The following is a 23,664-nucleotide window of genomic DNA, read 5'->3' on the forward strand; positions in this document are numbered from 1 at the left end:
TTTACAAATTTCTTGTAACACTGTTTCATCATGGAAAAAGGTCATTTTGAGGCTTGTTCCTTTTTTTTTTAAAGAACCAGGCTTCCATAAAGTGGTCAAGGTTTTTGACTGCAGAAGTGCATGCTGTGTTTGTGCATATTGTTTTCTATAAAGCCAAGACATGCATAGCCTTTGCCAAAATGGTTTCTGAGTTCATGAACTTTTTGTGAACTATTTTTGGAACACATGAACAGTTCTTGAACTCAACAAATGATTCATGAACTCCAAAAATGGTAAAACAACTTAATGTTCAGTTTTCATACATCTTTTGCGTTTTCTTTCCTAAGGTTTTGTTATGTATATTCTTCATAATCTATTTTAGGGTAACTAAAAAACTAAAAACAAGCAATCTCATAAGAAAGTAATTTAACACATGCTTGGTCATGCTATACGTGTGAATACTCTTTGAACATGTTGATTTTTATGTTTATTAATAGTTGTAATTAATCCTCCATAACCTACACCTCTTCCAATCAATAACAGCTAATTGAAAGTTAATACAACCAAAAGAGATGCCAGCATTTTGGTTTCAGAAAAACAAGATAGTGAGGTATTGTATTGTCAGAAACTTATTTGTCAATTAAAATCATTTAAAAAGTGAAGTAATACGCAAAAATTCTCCATGCAGAAACACAAGAAACTTTTACTTTCATTTTTTTTTCCAGTACTTTTTATGCAGTTTAAAAAGTGCTTCTTAAAACAAATAATACTTTCTTCCAGCATAATTATGAACACATTTCATTCTGCGAGTATAAATCTATTCAAATATAAGTGCACTTGTATCCGCAGCTTGAATATTTTTTAGCAGTAAGTTAAAGTGCATTAGCCATTTCATTTGCTCTGTTTATAGCTTTAAGACAACCATCCAATTATCAGCATCAACTGTTACAATAAAAGACATGACTGTATATTGTATAAGAATTATTCGACTGTTACAGTAGAAGCAATGTATATTGTATAAGTATAATTATTCAACTGTTACAGTAGAAGAAATGTATATTGTATAAGTATTATTCAACTGTTACAGTAGAATTAAGTCATTTATTTGTATAAGAATTATTCAACTGTTACAGTAGAAGCAATGTATATTGTATAAGTATTATTGAACTGTTACAGTAGAAGTCATTTATTTGTATAAGTATTATTCAAGTGTTAGAGTAGACGCCGTGTTTATTGTATAAGTATTATGCAACTGTTACAGTAGAAGCAATGTATTGTATAAGTATTATTAAACTGTTATAGTAGAAGTCATTTATTTGTATAAGAATTATTCAACTCTTACAGTACAAGCAATGTATATTGTATAAGTATTATTCAACTGTTACAGTAGAAGTCATATATTTATTATGAAACTGTAACAATACAAGCAGTTAACAAGTACTATTAATGCTTGCACATAAGGTTTAGCATTCTTATAAATGTGACATTAGATCTGGCTCTTCATCATCCCAAAAAGTGACACAATGCATGGATTTGTTATCTGATTACACTTACGTTAAACACTTCACAGACTTAGATGGTACTTATTAGTGCTGCAACAATACGCCAAAAACCGTATTGCAATATATGAACAGTACAAAAATCCGTAGTGCAATATATTGCAATTTATTGCTAACTTGTACCAGAATTATTATCGCCAGCTAATAACCCAAACCAACTAAATTACATAAACATAACCTTTCCGTCTGCCATTTAGAGAACTATTATAAAGGCTGACAAGAAGAATAATAACCGGAAAGAGGATTGTGGATGTTTTAAAGCCGGTCGTGTAACTCATCAGAATGCTGTTACTTAAAATTTGTTTTGATCATTATTACTTCTGTTTATAATAACATCAATTTACATTTTGATAATGTAATTAATTGTGATGTTATTTTTTGTATTTCCATAAGCTTCATCGTAAATTTAACAGTATGACATGCAAAAGCAGATCTTGCGGACTCCCATGTAGCAACTGTACTGCGTATAATAAACTTTTTAGAATGCTATTTTTACGCAACAATTTATTTTTACTCAACAGTAAACACCGATTTGTTTTGTTTACCTTGATATAATTATTTCGGATGGCTTTTCTGGACGAAATGTGTATGAATTTTTGTAGAATTTTCGTACCGGTATGATTAAAATCGTATCGCAATTCAATATGCGGATTGCGGATTGCGATATATACCGATATACCGGTATATTGTTGCAGCACTAGTACTTATTGCATTGTTTGTATGTGTACTTTGTGTCAGTCTTAATTAGTACCTTTATTGCATCAGGCTGAATGAACACATTAATATCATTTAAATAAAGTCCTAATTGAATTAGTCTTAATTATCCCATTAGTCTGAATAAACCCCTTCACTTCGACAGACTAACTTAAAACCCCTTCACTAAATCAGTTTAAAAGAATCTTTTATTACTCCTTTTGTTGTATCAGGCTTAGTAAACCTCATTATATAAGTCTGAATACCCCCTTAGGCTGCATCAGTCTAAATAAAATCCTTCATGCATCAATCTTTAAACAAACATTTGTTTGATCAGTCTATATGAATGCCTTATTTAATCAGTCTTTATCAACCCGTTCATTGTATCAGTCAAATTATAAAACCTCATTACAGAAGTCTCATCAACCCCGTCTACTGCATCAGCCTAAATAAACCCCTTTATTTCATAAATCTTAACAAGAAATATCTTTAAAAAAGATATACGGCGTAAATAGTTTAATGAATGAGATCAAGGATAGCGAATGTCTTTTTCTGTGCAGTTCTTAGCTGCATCACACGCAGTACGGGATGTTACGGGGAGTTTTCGCGGCTTATTTTACATTATAACATATTGCTGGTCATAAACCTATAGATACAAAACAGAAAACCAAAAGAAGAATGGAAGTGAAATTTAAACATATGAGTCAACCGGCCACACGAGAACAAACCTGTTTTAGTGGTCTGTCGGGCATTGCTATTTGATTCGATTATTAACAGTATCGAGAATCATCGTGCTCATGCTTAAAGTGATATTATGGGCATTTTGCACTGTTGAATTGAGCTGAAAAGAATTAACAGGTCAAAATAGTTAGTTAAAATGTGGTTACTGATCAATTATCTGCAACTCACCTTGCTACCAGTTGTTTATAAAAATATATTTTATATTCGATATTCTTACGTGACCCACCCAGTCCTGTAAGCCGAAATGATCCGTAAAACAATATTGTGTCTTTGTGTCGTATGAACAAATCTGCACTAAAACTAAATTTAGGTTCAACTCGTAAACGCATGATCAGTTGTCAAACAAAAGTACGGTTGATATTCAAATAAATTATTTTTCTCTTTCTGGTATATTGTTTTAGTATGTTGATGCTGCATTAATTACTATAAGTGTATATGAAGTAGAAACATCAAAAATAATCAACGGTTGCGATAGACACCTATAAACTGTTACATGCTCATAATATCACTTTAGTACATTAGGCAATATGGTGGAATAATTATTGATAAATTTATTAAAAATAATATTTATCATTGTATTGTTGAAAACACATTAAGAATCTATTATTGACATACCATAATTATATTGCTGAATATCTTCTTTTAACATATTTCTGGTCTAAAGAAAATTCCAGGTCACCTAGTTCACGGATAGCGTCTTTATTATATAACGATTATTTTACTGACCGCGAACTCCGGTGATTACCTGTATATAAACTCTGAATGTCCGCGAATTGACCCGAAACCTCGCGGGTTGAAATGCAATTCTTTAAAGTGAGGCCTCGCTTCCACTGCTCTTTATACTTTTACATGTTAACATGTTGACAGGAATATGGAAGTAAGTACTAAATATGAGAACATAGCCTTTTAAGTATAAACGCTTTTGCGCTGGTAATACTCTGAAAATAAAAGGTGTACGCACAAACTGTATTGATGTCGAGAATTGAGTGTAAAACTGTTCTATCTATTAAGCCTTTTCATTAGAGATAAAATTGTTTCATACAGTAAAACAGTGTTACAAAGACGCGGATATGTTTCCAATGTTCTGGTGGTATACTCAAATCAGCCAATGGAATAAATGAAGTGTATTCATTCGTACCTAGCCGCGGGAAATTTTATTTGAATTTTATTGGACACTTACAAAGGTCAAGTCAGGGTGAAAAGCTGGCTTAATACAGCTTACGCCAAAAAAACACTTGTTTCAATTTATATGTCTTAAACCTTTCAAGATCGGAGGGAGGGGGGGAATCTAAAAATTGCTATATACGACCAGAATAAAACCAGAACACCTTAGGAGAATGATGCTCCCAGCAGTGTTCTCCATAAAATCTAAAGTAGCCAGAAATATTTCTAAAGTAGCCAGTGACTAAGCACGCGGCATGTCGCGTGCACGAGCCGCGAAGTGGCGAGTGGGGTAGGTGCGGGAGGGGTATCCCCTCCTGCCAGGGGGGTATGGGGGGTCTCCCCCGGGATTTTGTTAAAAGTACATGAGTGAAATGGTGCAATCTGGTGCATTCTAGGGAGTTTTTCTTAGATTGAAGTAACCTAGCATTTTTCATAGAAAATAAAATATTTATTTGAATTTTATTGAATAACTCTCTCACAAACTTTGAAAAAAGAAACATGAAATTGCAACAACTGTTTTTTAATAATCTGAATCTGAATCTGAAGATCCATAGTCAGAATCTAGCCCAGATCCTTGGTCATCCATGCCAAGGCCGTGGAGGGCATCTTGGTATTCTGCTTCTCCAAACTGTGGGGCTGGCTCAGGCTGCACTTGAACAAACTGGTTAAGGTCGTTCTGTAGCTTTTTCAGGTCCTCCTCTTCCAGGGATTGTCCCAGTGGTGGCATCTCTGTGAACAAAAGAAGTCAATTTTACTCTAAATTATGAAATATTGACATTGGTTGGTTAAACCCTTTACCTGTTAAGTTTACATTATAATTGCCACTAGATATTGTTCATAAAATTATGTTAATTTAGCAGTGATCTTTCAGATAGTAGTAGGCTGTTTAATGCAGTTTAATGCAGTGAAAAAGTTATGCAGAAAGCTCTTGTATGAACTTTATACATCTGTTTTGAGCTGCATCAAGAATAAGCTTCCACTGCTTTAAATATTCTTTGATAAAAAAACTTATTGTTCAAAGATGTTACATTTTGCATTGAATAACTAGAATTGACAGTAATAAAAAAACACTAGAGACATTGGAAACACATTTTTTACTTTTGAACAGTTTACCAACTTCTTATAAAGAAGAAATAGGAACCAGGATTGTTCTTTGTACCTTGAATTGGCCTACAGAAATCGGCTAGAGTTCGTTGACTGGAGTCTACTGGGAATATTTTTAGTTTCTTTATTGGTGGAGGCATCTTGTCTTGGGAGACGGAAAACTACAACGGGCGAGGCATGGTATGGTATTGCGCAAGGGGGGGTTAGAGGGTAAGGGTTTGGGTTAGTGTTAGGGTCGGGTTAGGGTTTGGGTTAGCCTAAACCCAACCCTAACCCTAACCCGACCCCTAACCTTAACCCTTACCCTAACCCTTTTTTGGGGTTATCACCCCTGACCATGCCTCGCCCGTTGTAGTTTTCCGTCTCCCTCTTGTCTTCAGCTTCAGAATCATTCGGTCAAACTCGAAGGAACGCTTCCAATACGGCGCATTTACATGACAATGGTCTTCGAAGCTAAAAATAGTCGTAAACTTTCCTTAGTAAGCTAAAAATACCATCTGTGTTCGGAAATCTCCGTGAAAAACGAGCGTTTAAAAACCGGGTAATAATCTTTTACGGAAAGATACGAACTACAGTACATTCCACGCGTTTTCCCCCAAAAAACGCGCTCCCTCGGCGGTTTTTTTTTCTGCTAGCGAGTGTTCACGCGGCGTTGGAAAGCGAGGTGAACTCGATAAAACGCTCGGCGTTACGCCGCGTTTGCTAATTCCCGCGGCGTGTATTACTTTAGCCAAGTCGGTAAATGCAGTCGATTTCCGTTCTTATCAGTGACCGCCGCGCAACACCGCGTTAGCAGTGTGCTACTGGGCATACCAAAAAATAAAATAAAAAAATAAAATCCAGTAATTATCCAACAAGACACCGTTATTTAAGATGAATGTGTTTCGAATTTCGTAAACACGCGGACGCCATTATTAGTAACTGTACAAAAAGTTGGGAAAATGGCCTTTGTCGGATTCCGAGATAGATTTATTTGTTGTGTCAAAGCTTAGATCAAGTAATTACGGCCATTCAGGACTCAACTTTTCGTAAAACACGTGTTAAATTAACTGTTAAACTCCACCCTTTGTTCCCTGTAAAAGATTCGAACGGCGGAGCTAAGCACGTGCAGTTACATATTTCGACAGTTGCTATTGAGTTATTAACACCCCATTGGTTTAGCGTGTTGATTGCCAAACAAAGGAAGCCAATTTTGTCGGCGAGAACAGTGTGTTTTTCATGCCTTCAGACAGGAAGCGGTTTTTCTTTCATGACGTCAAACATATTGCGAATTTTTGCGAGACTTTTAATAGGGTCCTCGGTCATTTGTCTACATGTTCAGTATAGAAAAAAACACCTGCTAACATGAAAACTTTGAATTAAATTATCAAAATAAAAACAATGTTGCAAACTGTGATTATATTAATTGGTAAGTATCAGTTAAAAGACGACGCTTTGTTTGTCGTAAATCAACGAGTTTTCTATACAACAACAACTACTTCTACAACCACGTCGATCTATCTTGGTTGTTTTTTTTTAATTGTATATATTATACTACATGTATGTACTTGTAATAAATGTAATTTTATTTGAAAATCAGGAAGTCAAACAACGTTAAATTGATCGTTATCTCGTTAAAAGCGGAGTTTCCCCCGCGTTGCCAACGCCGAGGGCCGCCGCGTCGGCTTATCAATTTTGCCGATCGTTAACCGCCGCGTCCAAAATCATGCAAACGCCGCGTTTCGCGGGATTTTCTTAATCTCCCTCCAGGTCACTGCCCGCGGAAAAGCGAGAGAAATTGGGGAAAACGCGTGGAGTGTACTGTATCGATCGGTTTTATCCGTGCTTCTTCCTGTTCGGCGCAAACAACGCACATTAGAATAGAAACATCCGGTTAGTTAATAGAAAGACGAAATTGAAAAATCGCGTTTGAAAAATCGCGTCACAACTGGAATTAAAACGGGCGTTTTTTGCGCCGTTTCCATTTGATATTTTTTGGGAAAGTAGCCGGCGCCTAGACTGTCAGTAGCCGGCGAAATCGCCGGCCGCCGGTGCTTCCGGAGAACACTGCTCCCAGTCTGTTCAAGTTTTGTGCTGGTTGTTCCTCAGACCATCAGTATTTTAATTTTGAAAATGAAATTAAAACTTTACATTAGTAAACAAGAAATGTGTTTGTCAGAAACACAATGCCCCCTAATCCGCCGCTTTTTTTTTTACCTTTGACCTTGAAGGATGACCTTGACCTTTCACCACTCAAAATTGCAGCTCCATGAGATAAACATGCATGCCAAATATCAAGTTGCTATGTTCAATATTTCAAAAGTTATTGCAAAACTTTACTGTAAGGTTAAAGTTTTGGGACATAATGACAGAATGGCGGAATGACAGACAGACAGGCCAAAAACAATATGCCCAAAGCTCCAGATAAAAATTTGGTCAAATTCTTATTTACTCCCTATTTTAAAAATTAATTCTTATTTTACCCCCTACTTATAAAATTAATTCTTAACAAGGGCTGTTTGTAAAACATGCATGCCCCCCATATGGGCTCTCCGTTGTAGTGACAGCCATTGTGTGAATATGTTTTTTGTCACTGTGACCTTGACCTTTGACCTAGTGACCTGAAAATCAATAGGGGTCATCTGCCAGTCATGATCAATGTACCTATGAAGTTTCATGATCCTAGCCATAAGCGATCTTGAGTTATCCTGAGTTATCCATCATCCTGACACCATTTTACTATTTCGGGTCACCGTGACCTTGACCTTTGACCTAGTGACCTGAAAATCAATAGGGGTCATCTGCGAGTCATGATCAATCTACCTATCAAGTTTCATGATGAATAAGCGTTCTTCAGTTATCATCCGGAAACCATTTTACTATTTCGGGTCACCGTAACCTTGACCTTTGACCTAGTGACCACAAAATCGATAGGGGTCATCTGCATACATGATCAATGTACCTATGAAGTTTCATGATCCTAGGCATAAGCATTCTTGTTTTATCATCCGGAAACCATTTTACTATTTCAGGTCACCGTGACCTTGACCTTTGATATAGTGACCTGAAAATCAATAGGGGTCATCTGCAAGTCATGATCAATCTACCTACGAAGTTTCATGATCCTAGGCATAAGCGTTCTTGAGTTATCATCTGGAAACCATTTAACTATTTTGGGTCACTGTGACCTTGACCTCTGACCTAGTGACCTGAAAATCAATAGGGGTCATCTGCGAGTCATGATCAATCTACCTATAAAGTTTCATGATCCTAGGCCTAAGCGTTCTTGAGTTATCATCCGGAAACCATTTTACTATTTCGGGTCAATGTGACCATGACCTTTGACCTAGTGACCTGAAAATCAATAGGGGTCATCTGCGAGTCATGATCAATGTACCAATCAAGTTTTATGATCCTAGGCCTAAGCGTTCTTGAGTTATCATCCGGAAACCATTTTACTAATTCGGGTCACCGTGACCTTGACCTTTGACCTAGTGACCTCAAAATCAATAGGGGTCATCTGCGAGTCATGATCAATGTACCTATGAAGTTTCATGACCGACCGAGAGACCGACATGTGCAAAGCAATAAACCCCCTCTTCTTCGAAGGGGGGCATAACAATATATTAGCAAATAAGTTTTTTATTCGTTGTTTTTGACACATCTACAATTCAACATTTTGGTTTATAGTATTGGAAAAGCCTGGCTTTCCTTCTCCGTTTCTTGCTTTCCCACAATCGGACAGCTTTTTCTGGCTCAAATGACACTGAAATGGCTTTTTTTGCCTTCCACGCTTCGATACACTGCTTGGGTCGGCCATTTTGATTTTTTATGTAAAACGATCACTGACACTTCGGCTTAGGTCATAATGGCCTTTTGGTTGCCATTAAAGTCATATCAAAAACTATATTTAACATTTAATTTTAATGACATTTTGAATAGGTATACAGTATATTACTTGTGTATAACAAGAGCTCCACATAACATGTGCCACGCTTGGCTGCGAAAGCTTGTCAGAATTTTTTTTTTTTTAAGAGGTCACAGTGACCTTTGATCTTTGACCTAGTGACCCAACAAGAGATGTGTTTGTCAGAAACACAATGCCGCCTACTGCGCCGCTTTGATTTATTTAACAAAAATATATACGTGGGCAGGTCAGATAACTATGTCCATTTAAAGCTTATTACTTCCCTTGACTTTGTTTTTCGACCCTAGACCTTGAAGGATGATGTTCACCTTGAAATTTTACCACTCAAAATGTGCATCTCCATAAGATACACATGCATGCCAAATATCAAGGTGCTATCTTCAATATTTAAAAAAAGTTATGGCCAATGTAAAGGTTTAAGCACGACGCCTACGTCAGACGGCGGATGTCAGAAGACAAGCTGGCTATGACAATAGCTCGGGTTTTCTCCAAAAACAGCCTCGCTAAAAATTACAATAAGTGTAATCAAAAAGGTACAATAAACAGTAATGATTCGCCTGCAATACTAGGAGAACAGAATCGAGACCGTTTGGCCTTTCTACCATTCTTAGGTGTGGCTCTTCCTCACAGCAAACTCTTGAGTGACTTTGACTTAAAGTTGTAGTTTAAATTGAGCGCCTAGACGAGTCAGAACCGGGATGAAATGTTGACTGTATATAATTTACTACTGGAAGTTTTACGCACGTTCGAAAATTTCGAATTCGTGTTTTATTTGCAATGCGTAACTTTATATTACGCAAAGATTTTAAATCTAAATCTTTATTTAAGAAATTTAATTCATTTTTACGCCTTTACGCATGTTATATGGAGCACTGAATATGCCCCCCCGATCATTCGATCCTGGGGCATAACAAGTTATGAAAATTTATGTTTTTTATTTTTTTTACCTTTGACCTTGAAGGTTGACCTTGACCTTTCACCACTCAAAATGTGCAGCTCTACAAGAAGTAAGTTAGAGATTGAATGGAAAATATTTATTTTTTTATTTATTTTGTTACCTTTGACCTTGAAGGATGACCATAACCTTTCACCACTCAAAATGTGCAGCTCCACGAGATACACATGCATGCCAAATATTAAGTTGCTGTGTTCAATATTACAAGAGGGCCTGAAAGGCCCAAAGTCACTCACCTGAGATAACAAGATATTACAGTAGATTCCACTTAATTGAATATCGGATAATATAATAATTTGTTTAATTAAATAGAAATTAAAAACACCAAACCATTTGCATCTCTTCCCATTGTAAAAACTCCACATATTCTGATAGGAAATATGGCCTATTTTGTTTAATTGAATAGCCAATTTTCTATTGCACACTATAATCCACACTATAATCCAGCAAAGAATGTTATAAATCTCCAAGGATACGCATCATATCGACGATTTTGACAGACACGCTCAATTGACTGCCTTTGTTTTCATTTCACACCATGCATGTATGCAGCGTCTGTCAAGCGTCACGTGACTAACAGGTGTAGTATGCGAGCAAGTACAATGCAAACACTGGAGTCTCCGGTGTGCAGTCAGGTGCAAACTTTCGAATGCAAACTGTCGAGTAACACACTTCAACAATTTGTTGTCACTTAGAAACAATTAAAGAGAGTGTTGCTGATTAGAAACAAACTGTTGACGTGTCTTGCTCGACAGTTTGCAATAGGTGATGGAATGTTACACTATATTCTCAGTTCGTGTATATAAACCTACACAACTGCGTCACGGTAGATCATATCTAAACATGATGTTGAACAATCAAAAACTCGTACATTTGTCAAAACATCGCAGTCTTAACACTGCTGATCATGTTTTCAAGACCAGTATTGACCAGATTTTCCGGTAAATCAGTACACAGTACATTATCTGTTTCAATACTAAACTACCTGAAAGAGCGTAACGTCAAAGATACAGCATTCTCCTCGCTACAAAGTTTTCCTTCGACAGAGTATATACACCCACGCTAATTTTCGCGCGCTTTTTACCACAACAATACATGAGCAATAGATGTTGCTAGCGTAAGCCTTGGGTAAGCAATAAAATGAAAATGGGAAAAATCATTACACGCACCGTATTGTACATTGCCGCATAGTTTTCGCTAGCTTTTTGTTTGGGGCAAAGGAAATACATGTGGACGTTTTATTTAAATCTAGAAAGTGTGTTTTGGATTACAAAATTTGAATTCTCATTTGGGAATTCAACAAAACATTAATATTATATTTATAATGGATTCAATATTTAATTCCAATATTAACTTTTTTTAAATGCTTTACGTGTCGAAACGATGTTTTGATTATGCATGAAAAGCACAATTTCCAGGAGGATTACACCCGGTTAGTGATAACATTAGACATATAACTGATTCCATATAATTGAATACTCCAGATAATTGAATATTCTGTCGTGACAAATGGGCTATTCAATTAAGCGAAATCTACTGTAGTTCTTACAATGTCTCAGATAAACAAAAATGAAAAAGGGTTGTCGAAAAACATGGCCACTAGGGGGTGTGGCATTTTTCCTTATAGTAAAACCTTGTTAACACTCTAAAAGTCGCATTTATAGTCCAGTTTTTATTGAACTTGGTCAGAACATTTTTTTGTAATGAAATCTTGGATAAGTTAGGAAATGGTTCCGATTTGTTGAAAAGCATGGCCACCATGGCTATAGTAAAACCTTGTTAACACTCTTAAAGTCACATTATTTTATAGTTTAATCTCCATGAAACTTGGTCAGAACATTTGTTCTAATGATATCTAGGGCTGCACAGAATAGGTCAGTTCCTGTGTACCTCAGGTGAGCGACTAAGGGCCTTTCAAGCCCTCTTGTTTCCTGAATATTATTCTTTGAGCCATATTCTTGGAAATGCATCAGAAATGCAATTTTGAGTAATGTAAAAATCAGAAAGAAACTTGAAATGGAAGGTGAACATTCTTTTAAGGTCATGTTTTATTGGCCTGAAACTTTGTTAAGCCTGAACAATGGTTCCAAACAATTGTGAAGCTCAATAAGAAGACTTAAAACTGTTGAAATATTTAGTACTAACAAGTGTTGCCTCCTTAATATGTTTTTACAATTGAACAACAGGTAACGAAAAAGCAATTTTTGGAGGCCATTTATGCCTGACTTGTTAGTGGTGTGTAGCCTACAAAATCCCAAGTGGAGTCAGAATAAGCAAGGTGCTAATGCAATAACAACTTATGAGTAATAATTTATAATACAGATGTTCTAGATGTGATTGAAATGTTGACTGCAAAGCAAAAATAAAAGGGCAGCCAGCGTCACAAATATCTAAAATCTTTAAAAACAAGAATTTAGAAACCAGACACATGGCTTGGCTTCAATAAATGTGTATACTAAAATAGAGAGGGTAATGTGGACATGTTCTCATTTTCCTTGTGTTTGGAATGCATTTTGGTATAAATTAAAGAAGAAATAAATATATCTCGAAGACCTTCATTTATCAATACAACTTACTTAGATGAATGTAAAAACAAAGAAAGCTTTTATTATAATTTATTTAATAAATAAAAATATTTTAAACTGTTCACATGATTGAAAAAAAAATAAATTTTACTTAAATGTATGTATAAGTTTATTATAGCGTCAGTAACATTGTATAAAGTTTATATGATTTGTTTATGCTCTGGTATGAATCATTTCAGAGCTCCAGATAAGGATTTGTGAAATAAGTAACGGTACTGCCACTGACAGAAAGAAAAGGAGTAACGCTTAAAATCAATTACCGTATTTTTCGGGGTATAAGTCGCGACTTTTTTACAGGCAAAAGTAACATGCCTCATATGCCCCGGAGCGTCTTATGTATGTACAAAATCGATTTTTCCAAAGTCGGAATGTCAAATTTTTAAGTCAGAATTGCATAAATCCGCGAGTTTGGTAACCATTGCCGGTAATTTGTTTCGCTGTTTTTGTAACACAATTTTATTTTACACATAGTCGGTTACACACTACTAACGATACTATTGGGGTACTATACTGTACCGTAATGTAAATAAAACAACGCAACAAAAAAGTAGACGTCTGCTAAATTTATTTTACGAGCTAACCTTACGATTTTTACAACAATTTGAAACAAAAAATAACAAAGTACAACAAACAAACACAATATCAATTAGAAGCAGAGTATACAACAATAAGTAAACAATCAGATACGGCACAATAAAAATTCACATCATATATTCGCCATGGTCTTCTACATCGGAGAATCAATCAGCGATGTCCCTAGAGTGCATTACAAGCGTTTATTGGTATGCCTGCGATACCACATGTCTGCAAACCTGAGATCTCAAATACCCTTTAACCATCTGCGATAGATGAACAAACATAATCTCTGCATGGGAGACGATGTCCCCAGTGTGGATTAAAAGCGTTTATTGGTAAGACTGGTACACCACACGTCTGCACACTTGTATTAAGATTATCACGATAAGAATATTAGCCCTTCTCATAACAGGCCTCATTTTAATATTCATCATAAAAAAGCTCGTGTTACCAATTTGAGAATGCCGGTATACTTTATGCTACAAAAGTTTTGTAAACAATACACATTAAAACAAACAAACATCGCTATACTTTTTTAATAAAATGGTACATTTATTTTTTATGAAACAGCAAATGCTGCATTTATAGCCTTAATGCAGTTTATTACACAATTATTTTTTTTTATTTTGTTTTGTTGTATTATCAAATGCGCTTAGTTAAATTCGTATTTCCAATTTTATTGCTAATGCCACGTTTACGCAAGTCACATCTATAGCTCATGTACTTTTCTTTGTTCTGTTAGAAAGCGCGCGAAAATTAGCGTGGGTGTATAAAATGTTCTGTGTACTGATCTACAGGAAAATCTGGTCAAGACTAGATTTAATTTTGGTAATTGTGAAAACATGATCAGCAGTGTAAATACACTGCGATGTTTTGACAAAACAGATACAAATGTGCGAATGCAACGGCTTGTGGATAGGGTCAAATATTACCGGTAATACATTGTTCTGAATGACGTTTTTTTTTAAATTAATACGTTCAAATAAATTTAATGGAAAAAAATATATAAATACAATGAGCATGTGAGAGAACAAATGCCAGCATCGTTTTTAAGATGAATTTTCTATCTGAAATAAAGCACGAAAGAGGATTAAACATTTAATGGATAAACATGTGTGACTGTATTTTTTGGAATATTTAATGATGATTTATGTGCGTCGTTTACGCCGGAGCGTCTTATGTATGGACAAAAATAAAATAATGTAAAAAAAAGGGGGATGCGTTTTACATTCCAGTGCGACATATAACCCGAAAAATACGGTAGTACCTGTACTACCATATCCAAAAATACAGGTAGTACTGTACTACCCGTGTACTTGGATATTGAAGGGTGTATACATACATGCCATACGTCCCGGATTGAAGAACTTATCCCGCTGTCCCGGAAATCTGTCAAATGTCCCGGAATTTACACAATCCATACATACTTGTACCTTATCTTAGGCTTTACTGCACCTCGAATCTGTGTATATCTGCAGCGTCTCCATGACAATGCCTACCCGAATAGGCAGACTACGCTAAGTGTCAAAATCGATCAATTAACAGGGGTCCTGTTATCATATCGATTGTCGAATATTGTTTAATGTGGTTGTTAATTGACTTGAATCTACTACGTCATTATTTCCCGCTGCGTAAGGGCAAAGGATAGTTATTCACACATCTGAAGTCCAACATCGCTGAGTACCGTAAAAAATTAAAAGCAGTTTATGTGCGCACGTTTAACCGACAAAGAAATTGAGTAAAAAAGTAAGCATATAAAAACATCATTCTCACTAGGTTTATTATTGTCTTGTTCTAAACCCCGAGTAAACATAACGTTAAAAATAATAAGTGAATTTGAATTGCGTTTGCCATGTCAAAACGCCCAGCGTAAATGAATAAAGGCGTATCAACAACTACGCGTTACACACCGGTCTTAATAACAATAACGCAGTGATGTCAACATCCATGTTTAGAACGCTTACACTGAAAACACGTGGCTTGTATCTAGTAACGGAAGTAGTAATGTTTAATTTGACGTTAATAGATCAAGTGTATTTCGGATAGGCTTTCGAACTTTTGCAATTAACGATGCGAAACAACAAAAAAAACGTACCAAAAATGCATATGTCTATAAATATCGCTACATTTTATACATGTTCCGGAAAATCGGCAAAAGTCCCGGACAATTTAACTCAATGTCCCGTAATTGGTCTGAAAAATTATGGCATGTATGGTGTATAACTGACTTTACAGTAACATTTGCAGCAATTAAAATAAATATATGTAGCTTCTTAAACAGTTACTGTATTAGGTTTTCCATTCCGAATTATGATGCTAATACAACTGCACATTAAAACTCATGACTAATACTATTTCTTCATTTTTCTTGACAAAAAAACACAAGCCAACTAGTAAGCTAAGTAAATGAACACTTATTTCACTGTCTCATCCGTTTCCCATCGTGTTTTCTAACGTTTTACGCCGACGATGCAATCAAATTTTTAAATATCGGGGCGACAATGTCTTTTTCTGGGTTTACAGATTTTATGTCAGGATGGTTAGAAGACACCATACGTAGTCATTATATGACAACAAAGTGTTGTTTTGAGCCGCTTTCGGTTAAGCCGGCATTCAATTGCGCGCAGACATATCGTTTTTGACGGATTTACAAGTTACAGGAAATCACGAGACAGAATAGACAATAATATATGAACCCAGTCTACAATTTTTCGGTAATTTAAATTAACGAAAAGCGCCGTTAGGTTAGAGACCAACAAATCACGCCGTGCTGATGCAGACGTATCGGTACGGCCAGATTTTTTTCGTAAATGCGTAAAATGGATATTAATGTCGTAATTGTACGTCCAGTTTATAAAAATAAATGCGTAAATCTTCATGAGAAAGGCGTATTTACGGCTGTACGGCCCTTATCTGGAGCTCTGTCATTTACCTGGTTATAGATTCTTGAACATGTTAAATGTGTAGATTGGAAAAGTAAAATAACTAAATGAAAATATTTATTTGTCATAACTTGTTTTTACAATGTATCACTGACCCAACCCAATTGGGTTCTGAAAGCATTGAATTTCTGGCCATTTTATTTATGTAATTTGTATGGGTTTTTTACGGAAAAGGGAAACCTAGACTGCATAAATGAAGAATCGCCCCTAAAACAAATTCATAAATGTTGGCAACCCAGTTGTTTCATCATCAACAAAAACATACCCGCTCCATCTTTTACCATCTAGCAAAAAAAATTTGGCCGTGCTCTGTGATGAAGGGGTTTAATGCATGTGCATAAATAGTCATACCAGATTAGCCTGTGTTACTTTGCTTCTGTCAGAGTGGCAGAGGGTAAAGATGAAACAGGACAAAATCATTGTAAGCCAATTGCTCAGATTACATACCTGGGACACATTTTAGGCCGATTTCACAACATTATACGCAGAATTACCTAAAGTGTATAATACATACAAAAATAGTTTACATACATACACTCACTACTGTACTTAAGTGAATATATGTTCATTTTCATATAACTTCTTGGTTGTCATATGTGTACAAAAGGTCATTATTTAAGAATACATTGTAACTCCAAGCCATGCGACCGCGTTATAAACAGACAGCGTTATAAGTTTTGAGCTCATTTATTGCAGGGGGCTATAAAAACAGCATAGTATAGCCTATAATATAGGTCCTGTTTATTTCCATGCTGTGTTGTCATTCGCCAATATATGCATTAACACCTAATCATATCGATAAAAGTATACATACCGTTTTTCTTATGTACACATTTATCCGATAATTCAATAAAATTACATCACTTACAAAAAAATAATCTTGAAAATTTAAGACGATAAATATGTTTAAGAATTTTATAAACACAACCATATGCATACGCCATTTTTCAGAAGTGTAAAGAGTACAGTGTATTATCGGATGCTTTCATTGGACGAGCGAATTTAAATTTAGATTGAATGCAATAATAATTGAATACAATACGTGTACCAAGAAATGTTTTATTGCGTCATACGCAGTCATGTAAAAAACATGCTTCCCAAGGACTTTCTGATAACAGGCAAAAATGAAAATGAACCTTTATTTAAATAATCCAGACGATTTATTTACATGCTAATGCAATTTAATCCAGACGATTTATTTACCTGCTATTGCAGTTTAATTGTCAACAATTTCTCGTACACATACTGAAAGATTAAATGTTGTAATTCTAGAATGATAATGAAATGTCAGAAAATAATTACGGTGCACAGAATATTTCTCAGCCGCTCCTTTAATTTATAAAAACTGCAATCATATCAAAGTAAGAATGTTTTTATTGTTGTGAAGAACTTTAATTTGATAATTGTGTCTTGTTCTGACAAAACTGGGCTTAATGCATGTGCGTAAAGTGTCATCCCAGATTAGCCTGTGCAGTCCGCACAGGCTAATCAGGGACGACACTTTCCACTTTTATGGTAGTTTTAGTTTGAAGGAAGTCCCTTCTTACCAAAAATCAAGTTTAAGCGGAAAGTGTCGTCCCTGATTAGCCTGTGCGGACTGCACAGGCTAATCTGGGATGACACTTTATGCACATGCATTATGACCAGTTTTCTCAGAATAAGACAATTATTCCTCTTGCACTAACCTTATTGAAATAAGCCCACCAAACCGCTCTGATAAGGAAAACATGTAATAAAAAACACTGACACGCGAGTTTTTCACACCTTTATTGACATTACACAATAGATTAACACCAATTAGCTGTCAGTGTCGTTTAACCTCTAAGCGATGAAAAACGGTTAAACAGACAGTTGAATAAAGCAATCACAATGTGATCGCCGCCATCTTTGATTTTTCTGAAAATACATGAAGTTTCATAACATGGATTTGAATCAAAAATGGAAGGTTGGAGAACAAACAGGATCCAAGCAACCCCCGCATTATATTGGACACAGCGTTATAACAGAGCACGTTATATTGGAGTTACAGTATACTAATGTTTGTGGACATTGTGAATGTTTATTGAACGCTTAATAGGAAATTTAAACATTTTAATACAGGTACCAATCACCAAAGCAATGGCCCAGACAGCTTAAATGCACATTACTAACTTACTCATTGACAAGGGTTAGAATTTTATCAAAACAAAGGCTGTTTGTGAAACATGCATGCCCCCCATATGGGCTGTCAGTTGTGTAGCCATTGTGTGATTATGTTTTTTGTCACTGTGACCTTGACCTTTGACCTAGTGACCTGAAAATCAATAGGGGTCATCTGCCAGTCATTGTCAATGTACCTATGAAGTTTCATGAACCTAGGAGTAAGCATTCTTGAGTTATCATCCGGAAACTGTTTCCAGTCACTGTGACCTTGACCTTTGACCTAGTTACCTGAACACAAATAGGGGTCACCTGCCATTCATGATCAATGCACCTATGAATTTTCATTATCCTAGCCCTAGGCGTTCTTGAGTTATCATCTGGAAACCATCTGGTGGACGGACCGACCAACAGACCGGCGGACCGACATGTACAAAACAATATACCCCCTCTTCTTCGAAGGGGGGCATAACAAGTTGATGGTACATGTATATATAATTATTTCCAAACCAGTTTTCGCGCACCAAAAAACAAAGAACTAGTTGGCTGAAAGAAATTTTGGGACAGCGCTAGCCCTGGTAGATAGACCCCACGACACCATTAAATAATATAATCTGCAAATGTGGTCCTAAACTGCATCCAAGAACGAGTCACTGTGACCTAAACCTTTGACCTAGTGACCTCAAAATCAATAGGGGTCATCTTCCTGTCATGATCAATGTACCTATGAAGTTTCATGATCATAGGCGTAAACGTTCTTGAGTTATCATCCAGTAACCATCTGGTGTACTGACGGAGACCCCACGACACCAGTACATAATATAATCTGCAAATGTGGTCCTAAACTGCATCCAAGAACGAGTCACTTTGACCTTGACCTTTGACCTCAAAATCAATAAGGGTCATCTGCCAGTCATGATCAATGTACCTATGAAGTTTCATGATCCTAGTCGTAAGCGTTCTTGAGTTATCATCCGGAAACCATCTGGTGGACGGACAGACAGACGGACGGACCGACATGTGCAAAACAATATACCCCCTCTTCGTCGAAGGGATGCATAATTATGGTTCATCATCCTAATGATTGGCTCTAAATAACACTCCAATCTTCCAGGGACAGAAACAAAATAGCCTGAAAACTGCCACCAAGCCATTGATTGCTTTCCACATTAGGAGTAGGTCTAGGGATACAAATGGAACAGATTTCTTTGTATTCTCATAGTGCCATAAAACATGTGAATGGCTCTCAACAATTGAGCTTGAAGGAAGTTGGCAATCATAATTGGGCCATATAGTTCCAAGTGAATCCATTAATCTAATATATTTAAGTGTTGAACAAGATTAAATTGTTGAAGAAGATGGCCTTAAGGCCGTATATGATGTTGCTCATTTAAGATATTAAAAAAAACACTGTTATGAGCAAATTTTGTGATGTTTTGTGTAATAACTGTGGTTTTTATAATACACATTTTATATGGTCTGAGAAAGTATTCGAACAAATTAAAGTTGTATTTAAAAACGGTGACAAGAAAACAAGTAACAGGTTCAGGGTGGACCTTAATGGCTGATTTGAAAAAAAAAAAATAGTACAGGACTAAATTGTAAGGTAGCATACCAAAAATTAAACACTTTACCCATGCAGTTTCAGAGAACAGGATTTTAAAAGTTATTAACTATATAAGCTCAGAAGGAAATGGCTATATGCAACCAGAAAAAAAAACACAACTGCCTGCAAGTTACTCATAGTCTGTGAAAGTTTTTTTTGCTGTTTGCTGCTCATCATGCAGTATCTAACAAGATATGTGTTTGTCAGAAACACTATGTCCCCTTTTGCGCTGCTTTGAAGCTATATATTTGACATTTGACCTTGAAGGATGACCTTGACCTTTCACCACTCAAAATGTGCAGCTCTATGAGATACATATGCATGCCAAATATCAAGTTGCTATCTTCAATATTGCAAAAGTTATTGCAAATGTTAAAGTTGGCGCAAACCAACCAACAGACCAACAGACCAACCAACCAACCAACCCACAGACAGGGCAAAAACAATATGTCCCCCACTATAGTGGTGGGGGACATAAAAATTGGAAATGAAGCATTTAAAACTAGAATCTTGCAAGAAAGGTCTTAAATTTAATTCAATTTGTTCTAGGGAATAAAAAAGCATTAGTCAAAATGAGATATAAGTGGTGAAGGAAACACTACATGAGATAAGATTATATTTCAATCACAGACATTGATCCCCTGCTGGTCATTAAGCCCGACAGAACATGGCCATGGTACACGGCTTTATATATCCTCAGTGATCATTATTTTCAGGACAAGTACCTCCCAACCATGCCGATGCTGTTATTAGGAGGAGGAAAAGCCAACACCAGACAATTTTGACTTCACACCTATGCATGGAAAACATACAATGAATTATTAACCACAGAGACTAAAGGTTTGGATGCTGCTATCTAACAGAGACCAACTCCAGATGGAATACTTGTCTCACATGGGCTAATCTGCAGTCTGCTGGTTCCAACATCAAATATTAAAAGGAATTTAATTTGCATACTTTTGGATGGACCACTTACTGACAGATTAACAGCAAATGCTCTATTATATAGTGTATAGCTATAAAGTGCAATGAAAAAAATGACAGGAGGTGATAATTGAAAAAAATGACTGGAGGTGATAATTGAAAAAAATGACTGGAGGTGATAATTGAAAAAAATGACTGGAGGTGATAATTGAAAAAAAAAGCTCTATTTGTTGCTTGGATTTTGTTCAAAAAAAATTTGCGAGGAATAGATTTAAACCTTGTGTGAAATTTGCAAAAGTTAAAGCTCTTAGTGAAAATAATAAAATATATTTCCTTTGGGATAGCATGACTATTCTAATTCTTATTTGAACCAAGTGGGATAATGTGATTGTAAACAAGCTTAGATTTTAGTAAGAAAAGTGAGAAGTGTGAAAGATAACAAAGTTAAAAAAATATTCTTACAAGAAATGGTGATTTGTGTTTGTATTTAGTTACAGTTTTATGAAATTCAAAGTCCCAGGATAAGCATTATGGGTCAATTAAACAGGAACATAAGTGAAAATTTGAAAATCAATGGAACAGATACAATTACACTTAAACATAGTAAAGTGTTAGTTGAGATTAAATAAGGGAAAACAAGCCAGTCGTTATAGGATTTTTAAAAGCTTAAATCTATCAAAATAATGCTTGCGAAGAATATTCCAAACAGTCGTTTCTATCATTTAAAAAGAATGATAAAGTGAGTTTGTTTTAGTCATATTGAAATACATGCATCAATTAAATTGTGAATTGAAGTTCTTTAAATACAAGTTTCTAGTACTCAGTTTTCCAAAATAGTGGCCATACCAAAAAATGACCAGAGCCATATGTCCTTCAAAGCAGCTGAATTACCTAATAAAATCATTCTTTATCAGAAATGCAACAGAGAGTTTCAACTATAGATCTGGAAGCTTCATACAGCAATAAACAGCATGTAGACACCCCTACTTGATTAATTACTGGATGACCCAATGGTGATATTGATGACAGTGGCTCTTGAAGTATTCTACCAATTAGGTTTATCAATGTTTTATTGATTATCAATAAATTCTACTCAGATTTTTGGAATCACTACTGAAAATAATCTGATGTCTTATTGAGCTGGATGCAATTCTATGATGTTTAAACCACACAGTACAGTGCATTATTGGAAAAGCTAATCTACACTTCAACTACTCTCCATAGATTTAATATACTCTCAAAAGAATTATACTGGCACACTGTTATTTGTGTTATTTGTTTGTTTTTCTTGAGAAAAAACCTTCAATATTTCCCCCTGATTTCTTTAAGTCACATTGACATGTTTTAGTATGCTTTGTACCAAATACAATGTTTGTTACTACTTAATTTAGACAACATGTTTTGCAAAAAAAAATACTTGATAGCATAAACTGAAACATTAAATCAATATGGCTTCTTGTCTTTTCTCTCTGCTCATTGATTGACTCACAAATGCAATGGCATTCCCTCATTAAACCAATACACCATTCATCATAGCTAAAGACATTTTTAAAGAAGACCAAATAATGACCCTGTGCAGTTTGTTTCCAATATGACCGACAAACAACACAGCAATGCTAAAAAGACGTTCATTAAAGAAGACTGAACAAAGACCTCTGAAAGAAGTCTAAGAATCTAAGTGAGCTTTCAACAGGGCAAAACAATCTGAAGTGTATTGTACAAGAACAACAAAAAATGTGCACAAATTACAGCTTCTTGTATGTTCTAGTAGTTCAAATTACTGTGCTAATGATCCAGGAATCTACAAGTTTCAACTTGGAGACAAGTGTCAACATGTCGTCTGCTTTGACCACTATCGTGCCATCCCCGATATTCAATGGAACATTCCGAGTTTATTTCCAGCCAGAGTCAATAATTGATCTGGGGAAAGGCTGTAACTCCACTGTCTATTTCAACTGTACAGTGGAGGACAACATTGGTGACACCAAAACTGGTCGTGATTTTCACCAAGTGAACGACTTTCACACAACAACTTTCTTCGCACGTGTAACCACTGGAGATGCCAGAATAGTGCAATTTATCCTCCCAGCGGCTATGGTTACTAAGGACCCTCGGCGGGAACTGATTCTGGGGCCTCACTTAACGGACGAGCTTCGATTTAAGTTGAATATACATGGTGTAAACAATTTCTCGATTCAAGCCATGCAGATAGGTTACGTGACCGTTTTTGTGACGATTTTCGGAACAAGCTCTGTCGTGGTCGCACAGTCCTCGCCAACTTTTCAAAACATGGGTCAGGGAAGCTTAAAAGTGGCCGTAGTTCCACGGCAGAAAGTGGCAGATTTTGTTTTTGACTGCTCCGCCGCCGCTGTAGCCATTTTAATCAGTTTTGCCATCGGATGTGTGACAGACACGGAAAACTTGAAGCGTCAACTCAAGTACCCTGTATCGCTCGTTATTGGATTTTGTTGCCAATTTCTACTTATGCCAGTTGTAAGTATACTTAACATTAGTTAATGATTTGTAAAAGGAGGTTCGAAATTGAACTTTAAGACATGACCAAAATTTTATTCAGACAATACTCCTATGAAATGCGTAAAACACTCACACACACAAACAAAATTACATGTGTACATATTAAAGTGTAAGAGTCACATTAAATTATTTCATTTTCAGTTCAAATAATATTTTCTTACATAAAAGTAGAGTTTTTATATGATTGTAACCAATAACAACATGTCAAACAAGACAAATGTAACAAAATTTCCCCAATCCAGAAAATTAGCCGAT

The 23,664-nt window shown here is 35.8% G+C and overlaps 2 protein-coding genes across 5 annotated transcripts in view; one reads left to right on the forward strand and one right to left on the reverse strand.

The window, feature by feature from the left end:
• The window catches only part of LOC127880801 (trafficking protein particle complex subunit 13-like), a 122,059-nt gene that overhangs the window by 48,503 nt on the left and 49,892 nt on the right, over positions 1-23,664 (reverse strand). The gene's annotated exons all lie outside the window — the stretch shown is intronic.
• LOC127880797 (sodium/bile acid cotransporter 5-like) overlaps positions 1-23,664 on the forward strand; it is a 65,039-nt gene that overhangs the window by 6,052 nt on the left and 35,323 nt on the right. Inside the window, exon 2 of the mRNA XM_052428230.1 lies at positions 20,667-23,367. Within this exon, the coding sequence (XP_052284190.1) occupies positions 22,609-23,367 (759 nt within the window). The 5' untranslated portion in view covers positions 20,667-22,608. The remainder of the gene's footprint in view (positions 1-20,666; positions 23,368-23,664) is intronic.

Source organism: Dreissena polymorpha, chromosome 5 (genome assembly GCF_020536995.1).
Source record: "Dreissena polymorpha isolate Duluth1 chromosome 5, UMN_Dpol_1.0, whole genome shotgun sequence".
Lineage (NCBI taxonomy): Eukaryota > Metazoa > Mollusca > Bivalvia > Myida > Dreissenidae > Dreissena > Dreissena polymorpha.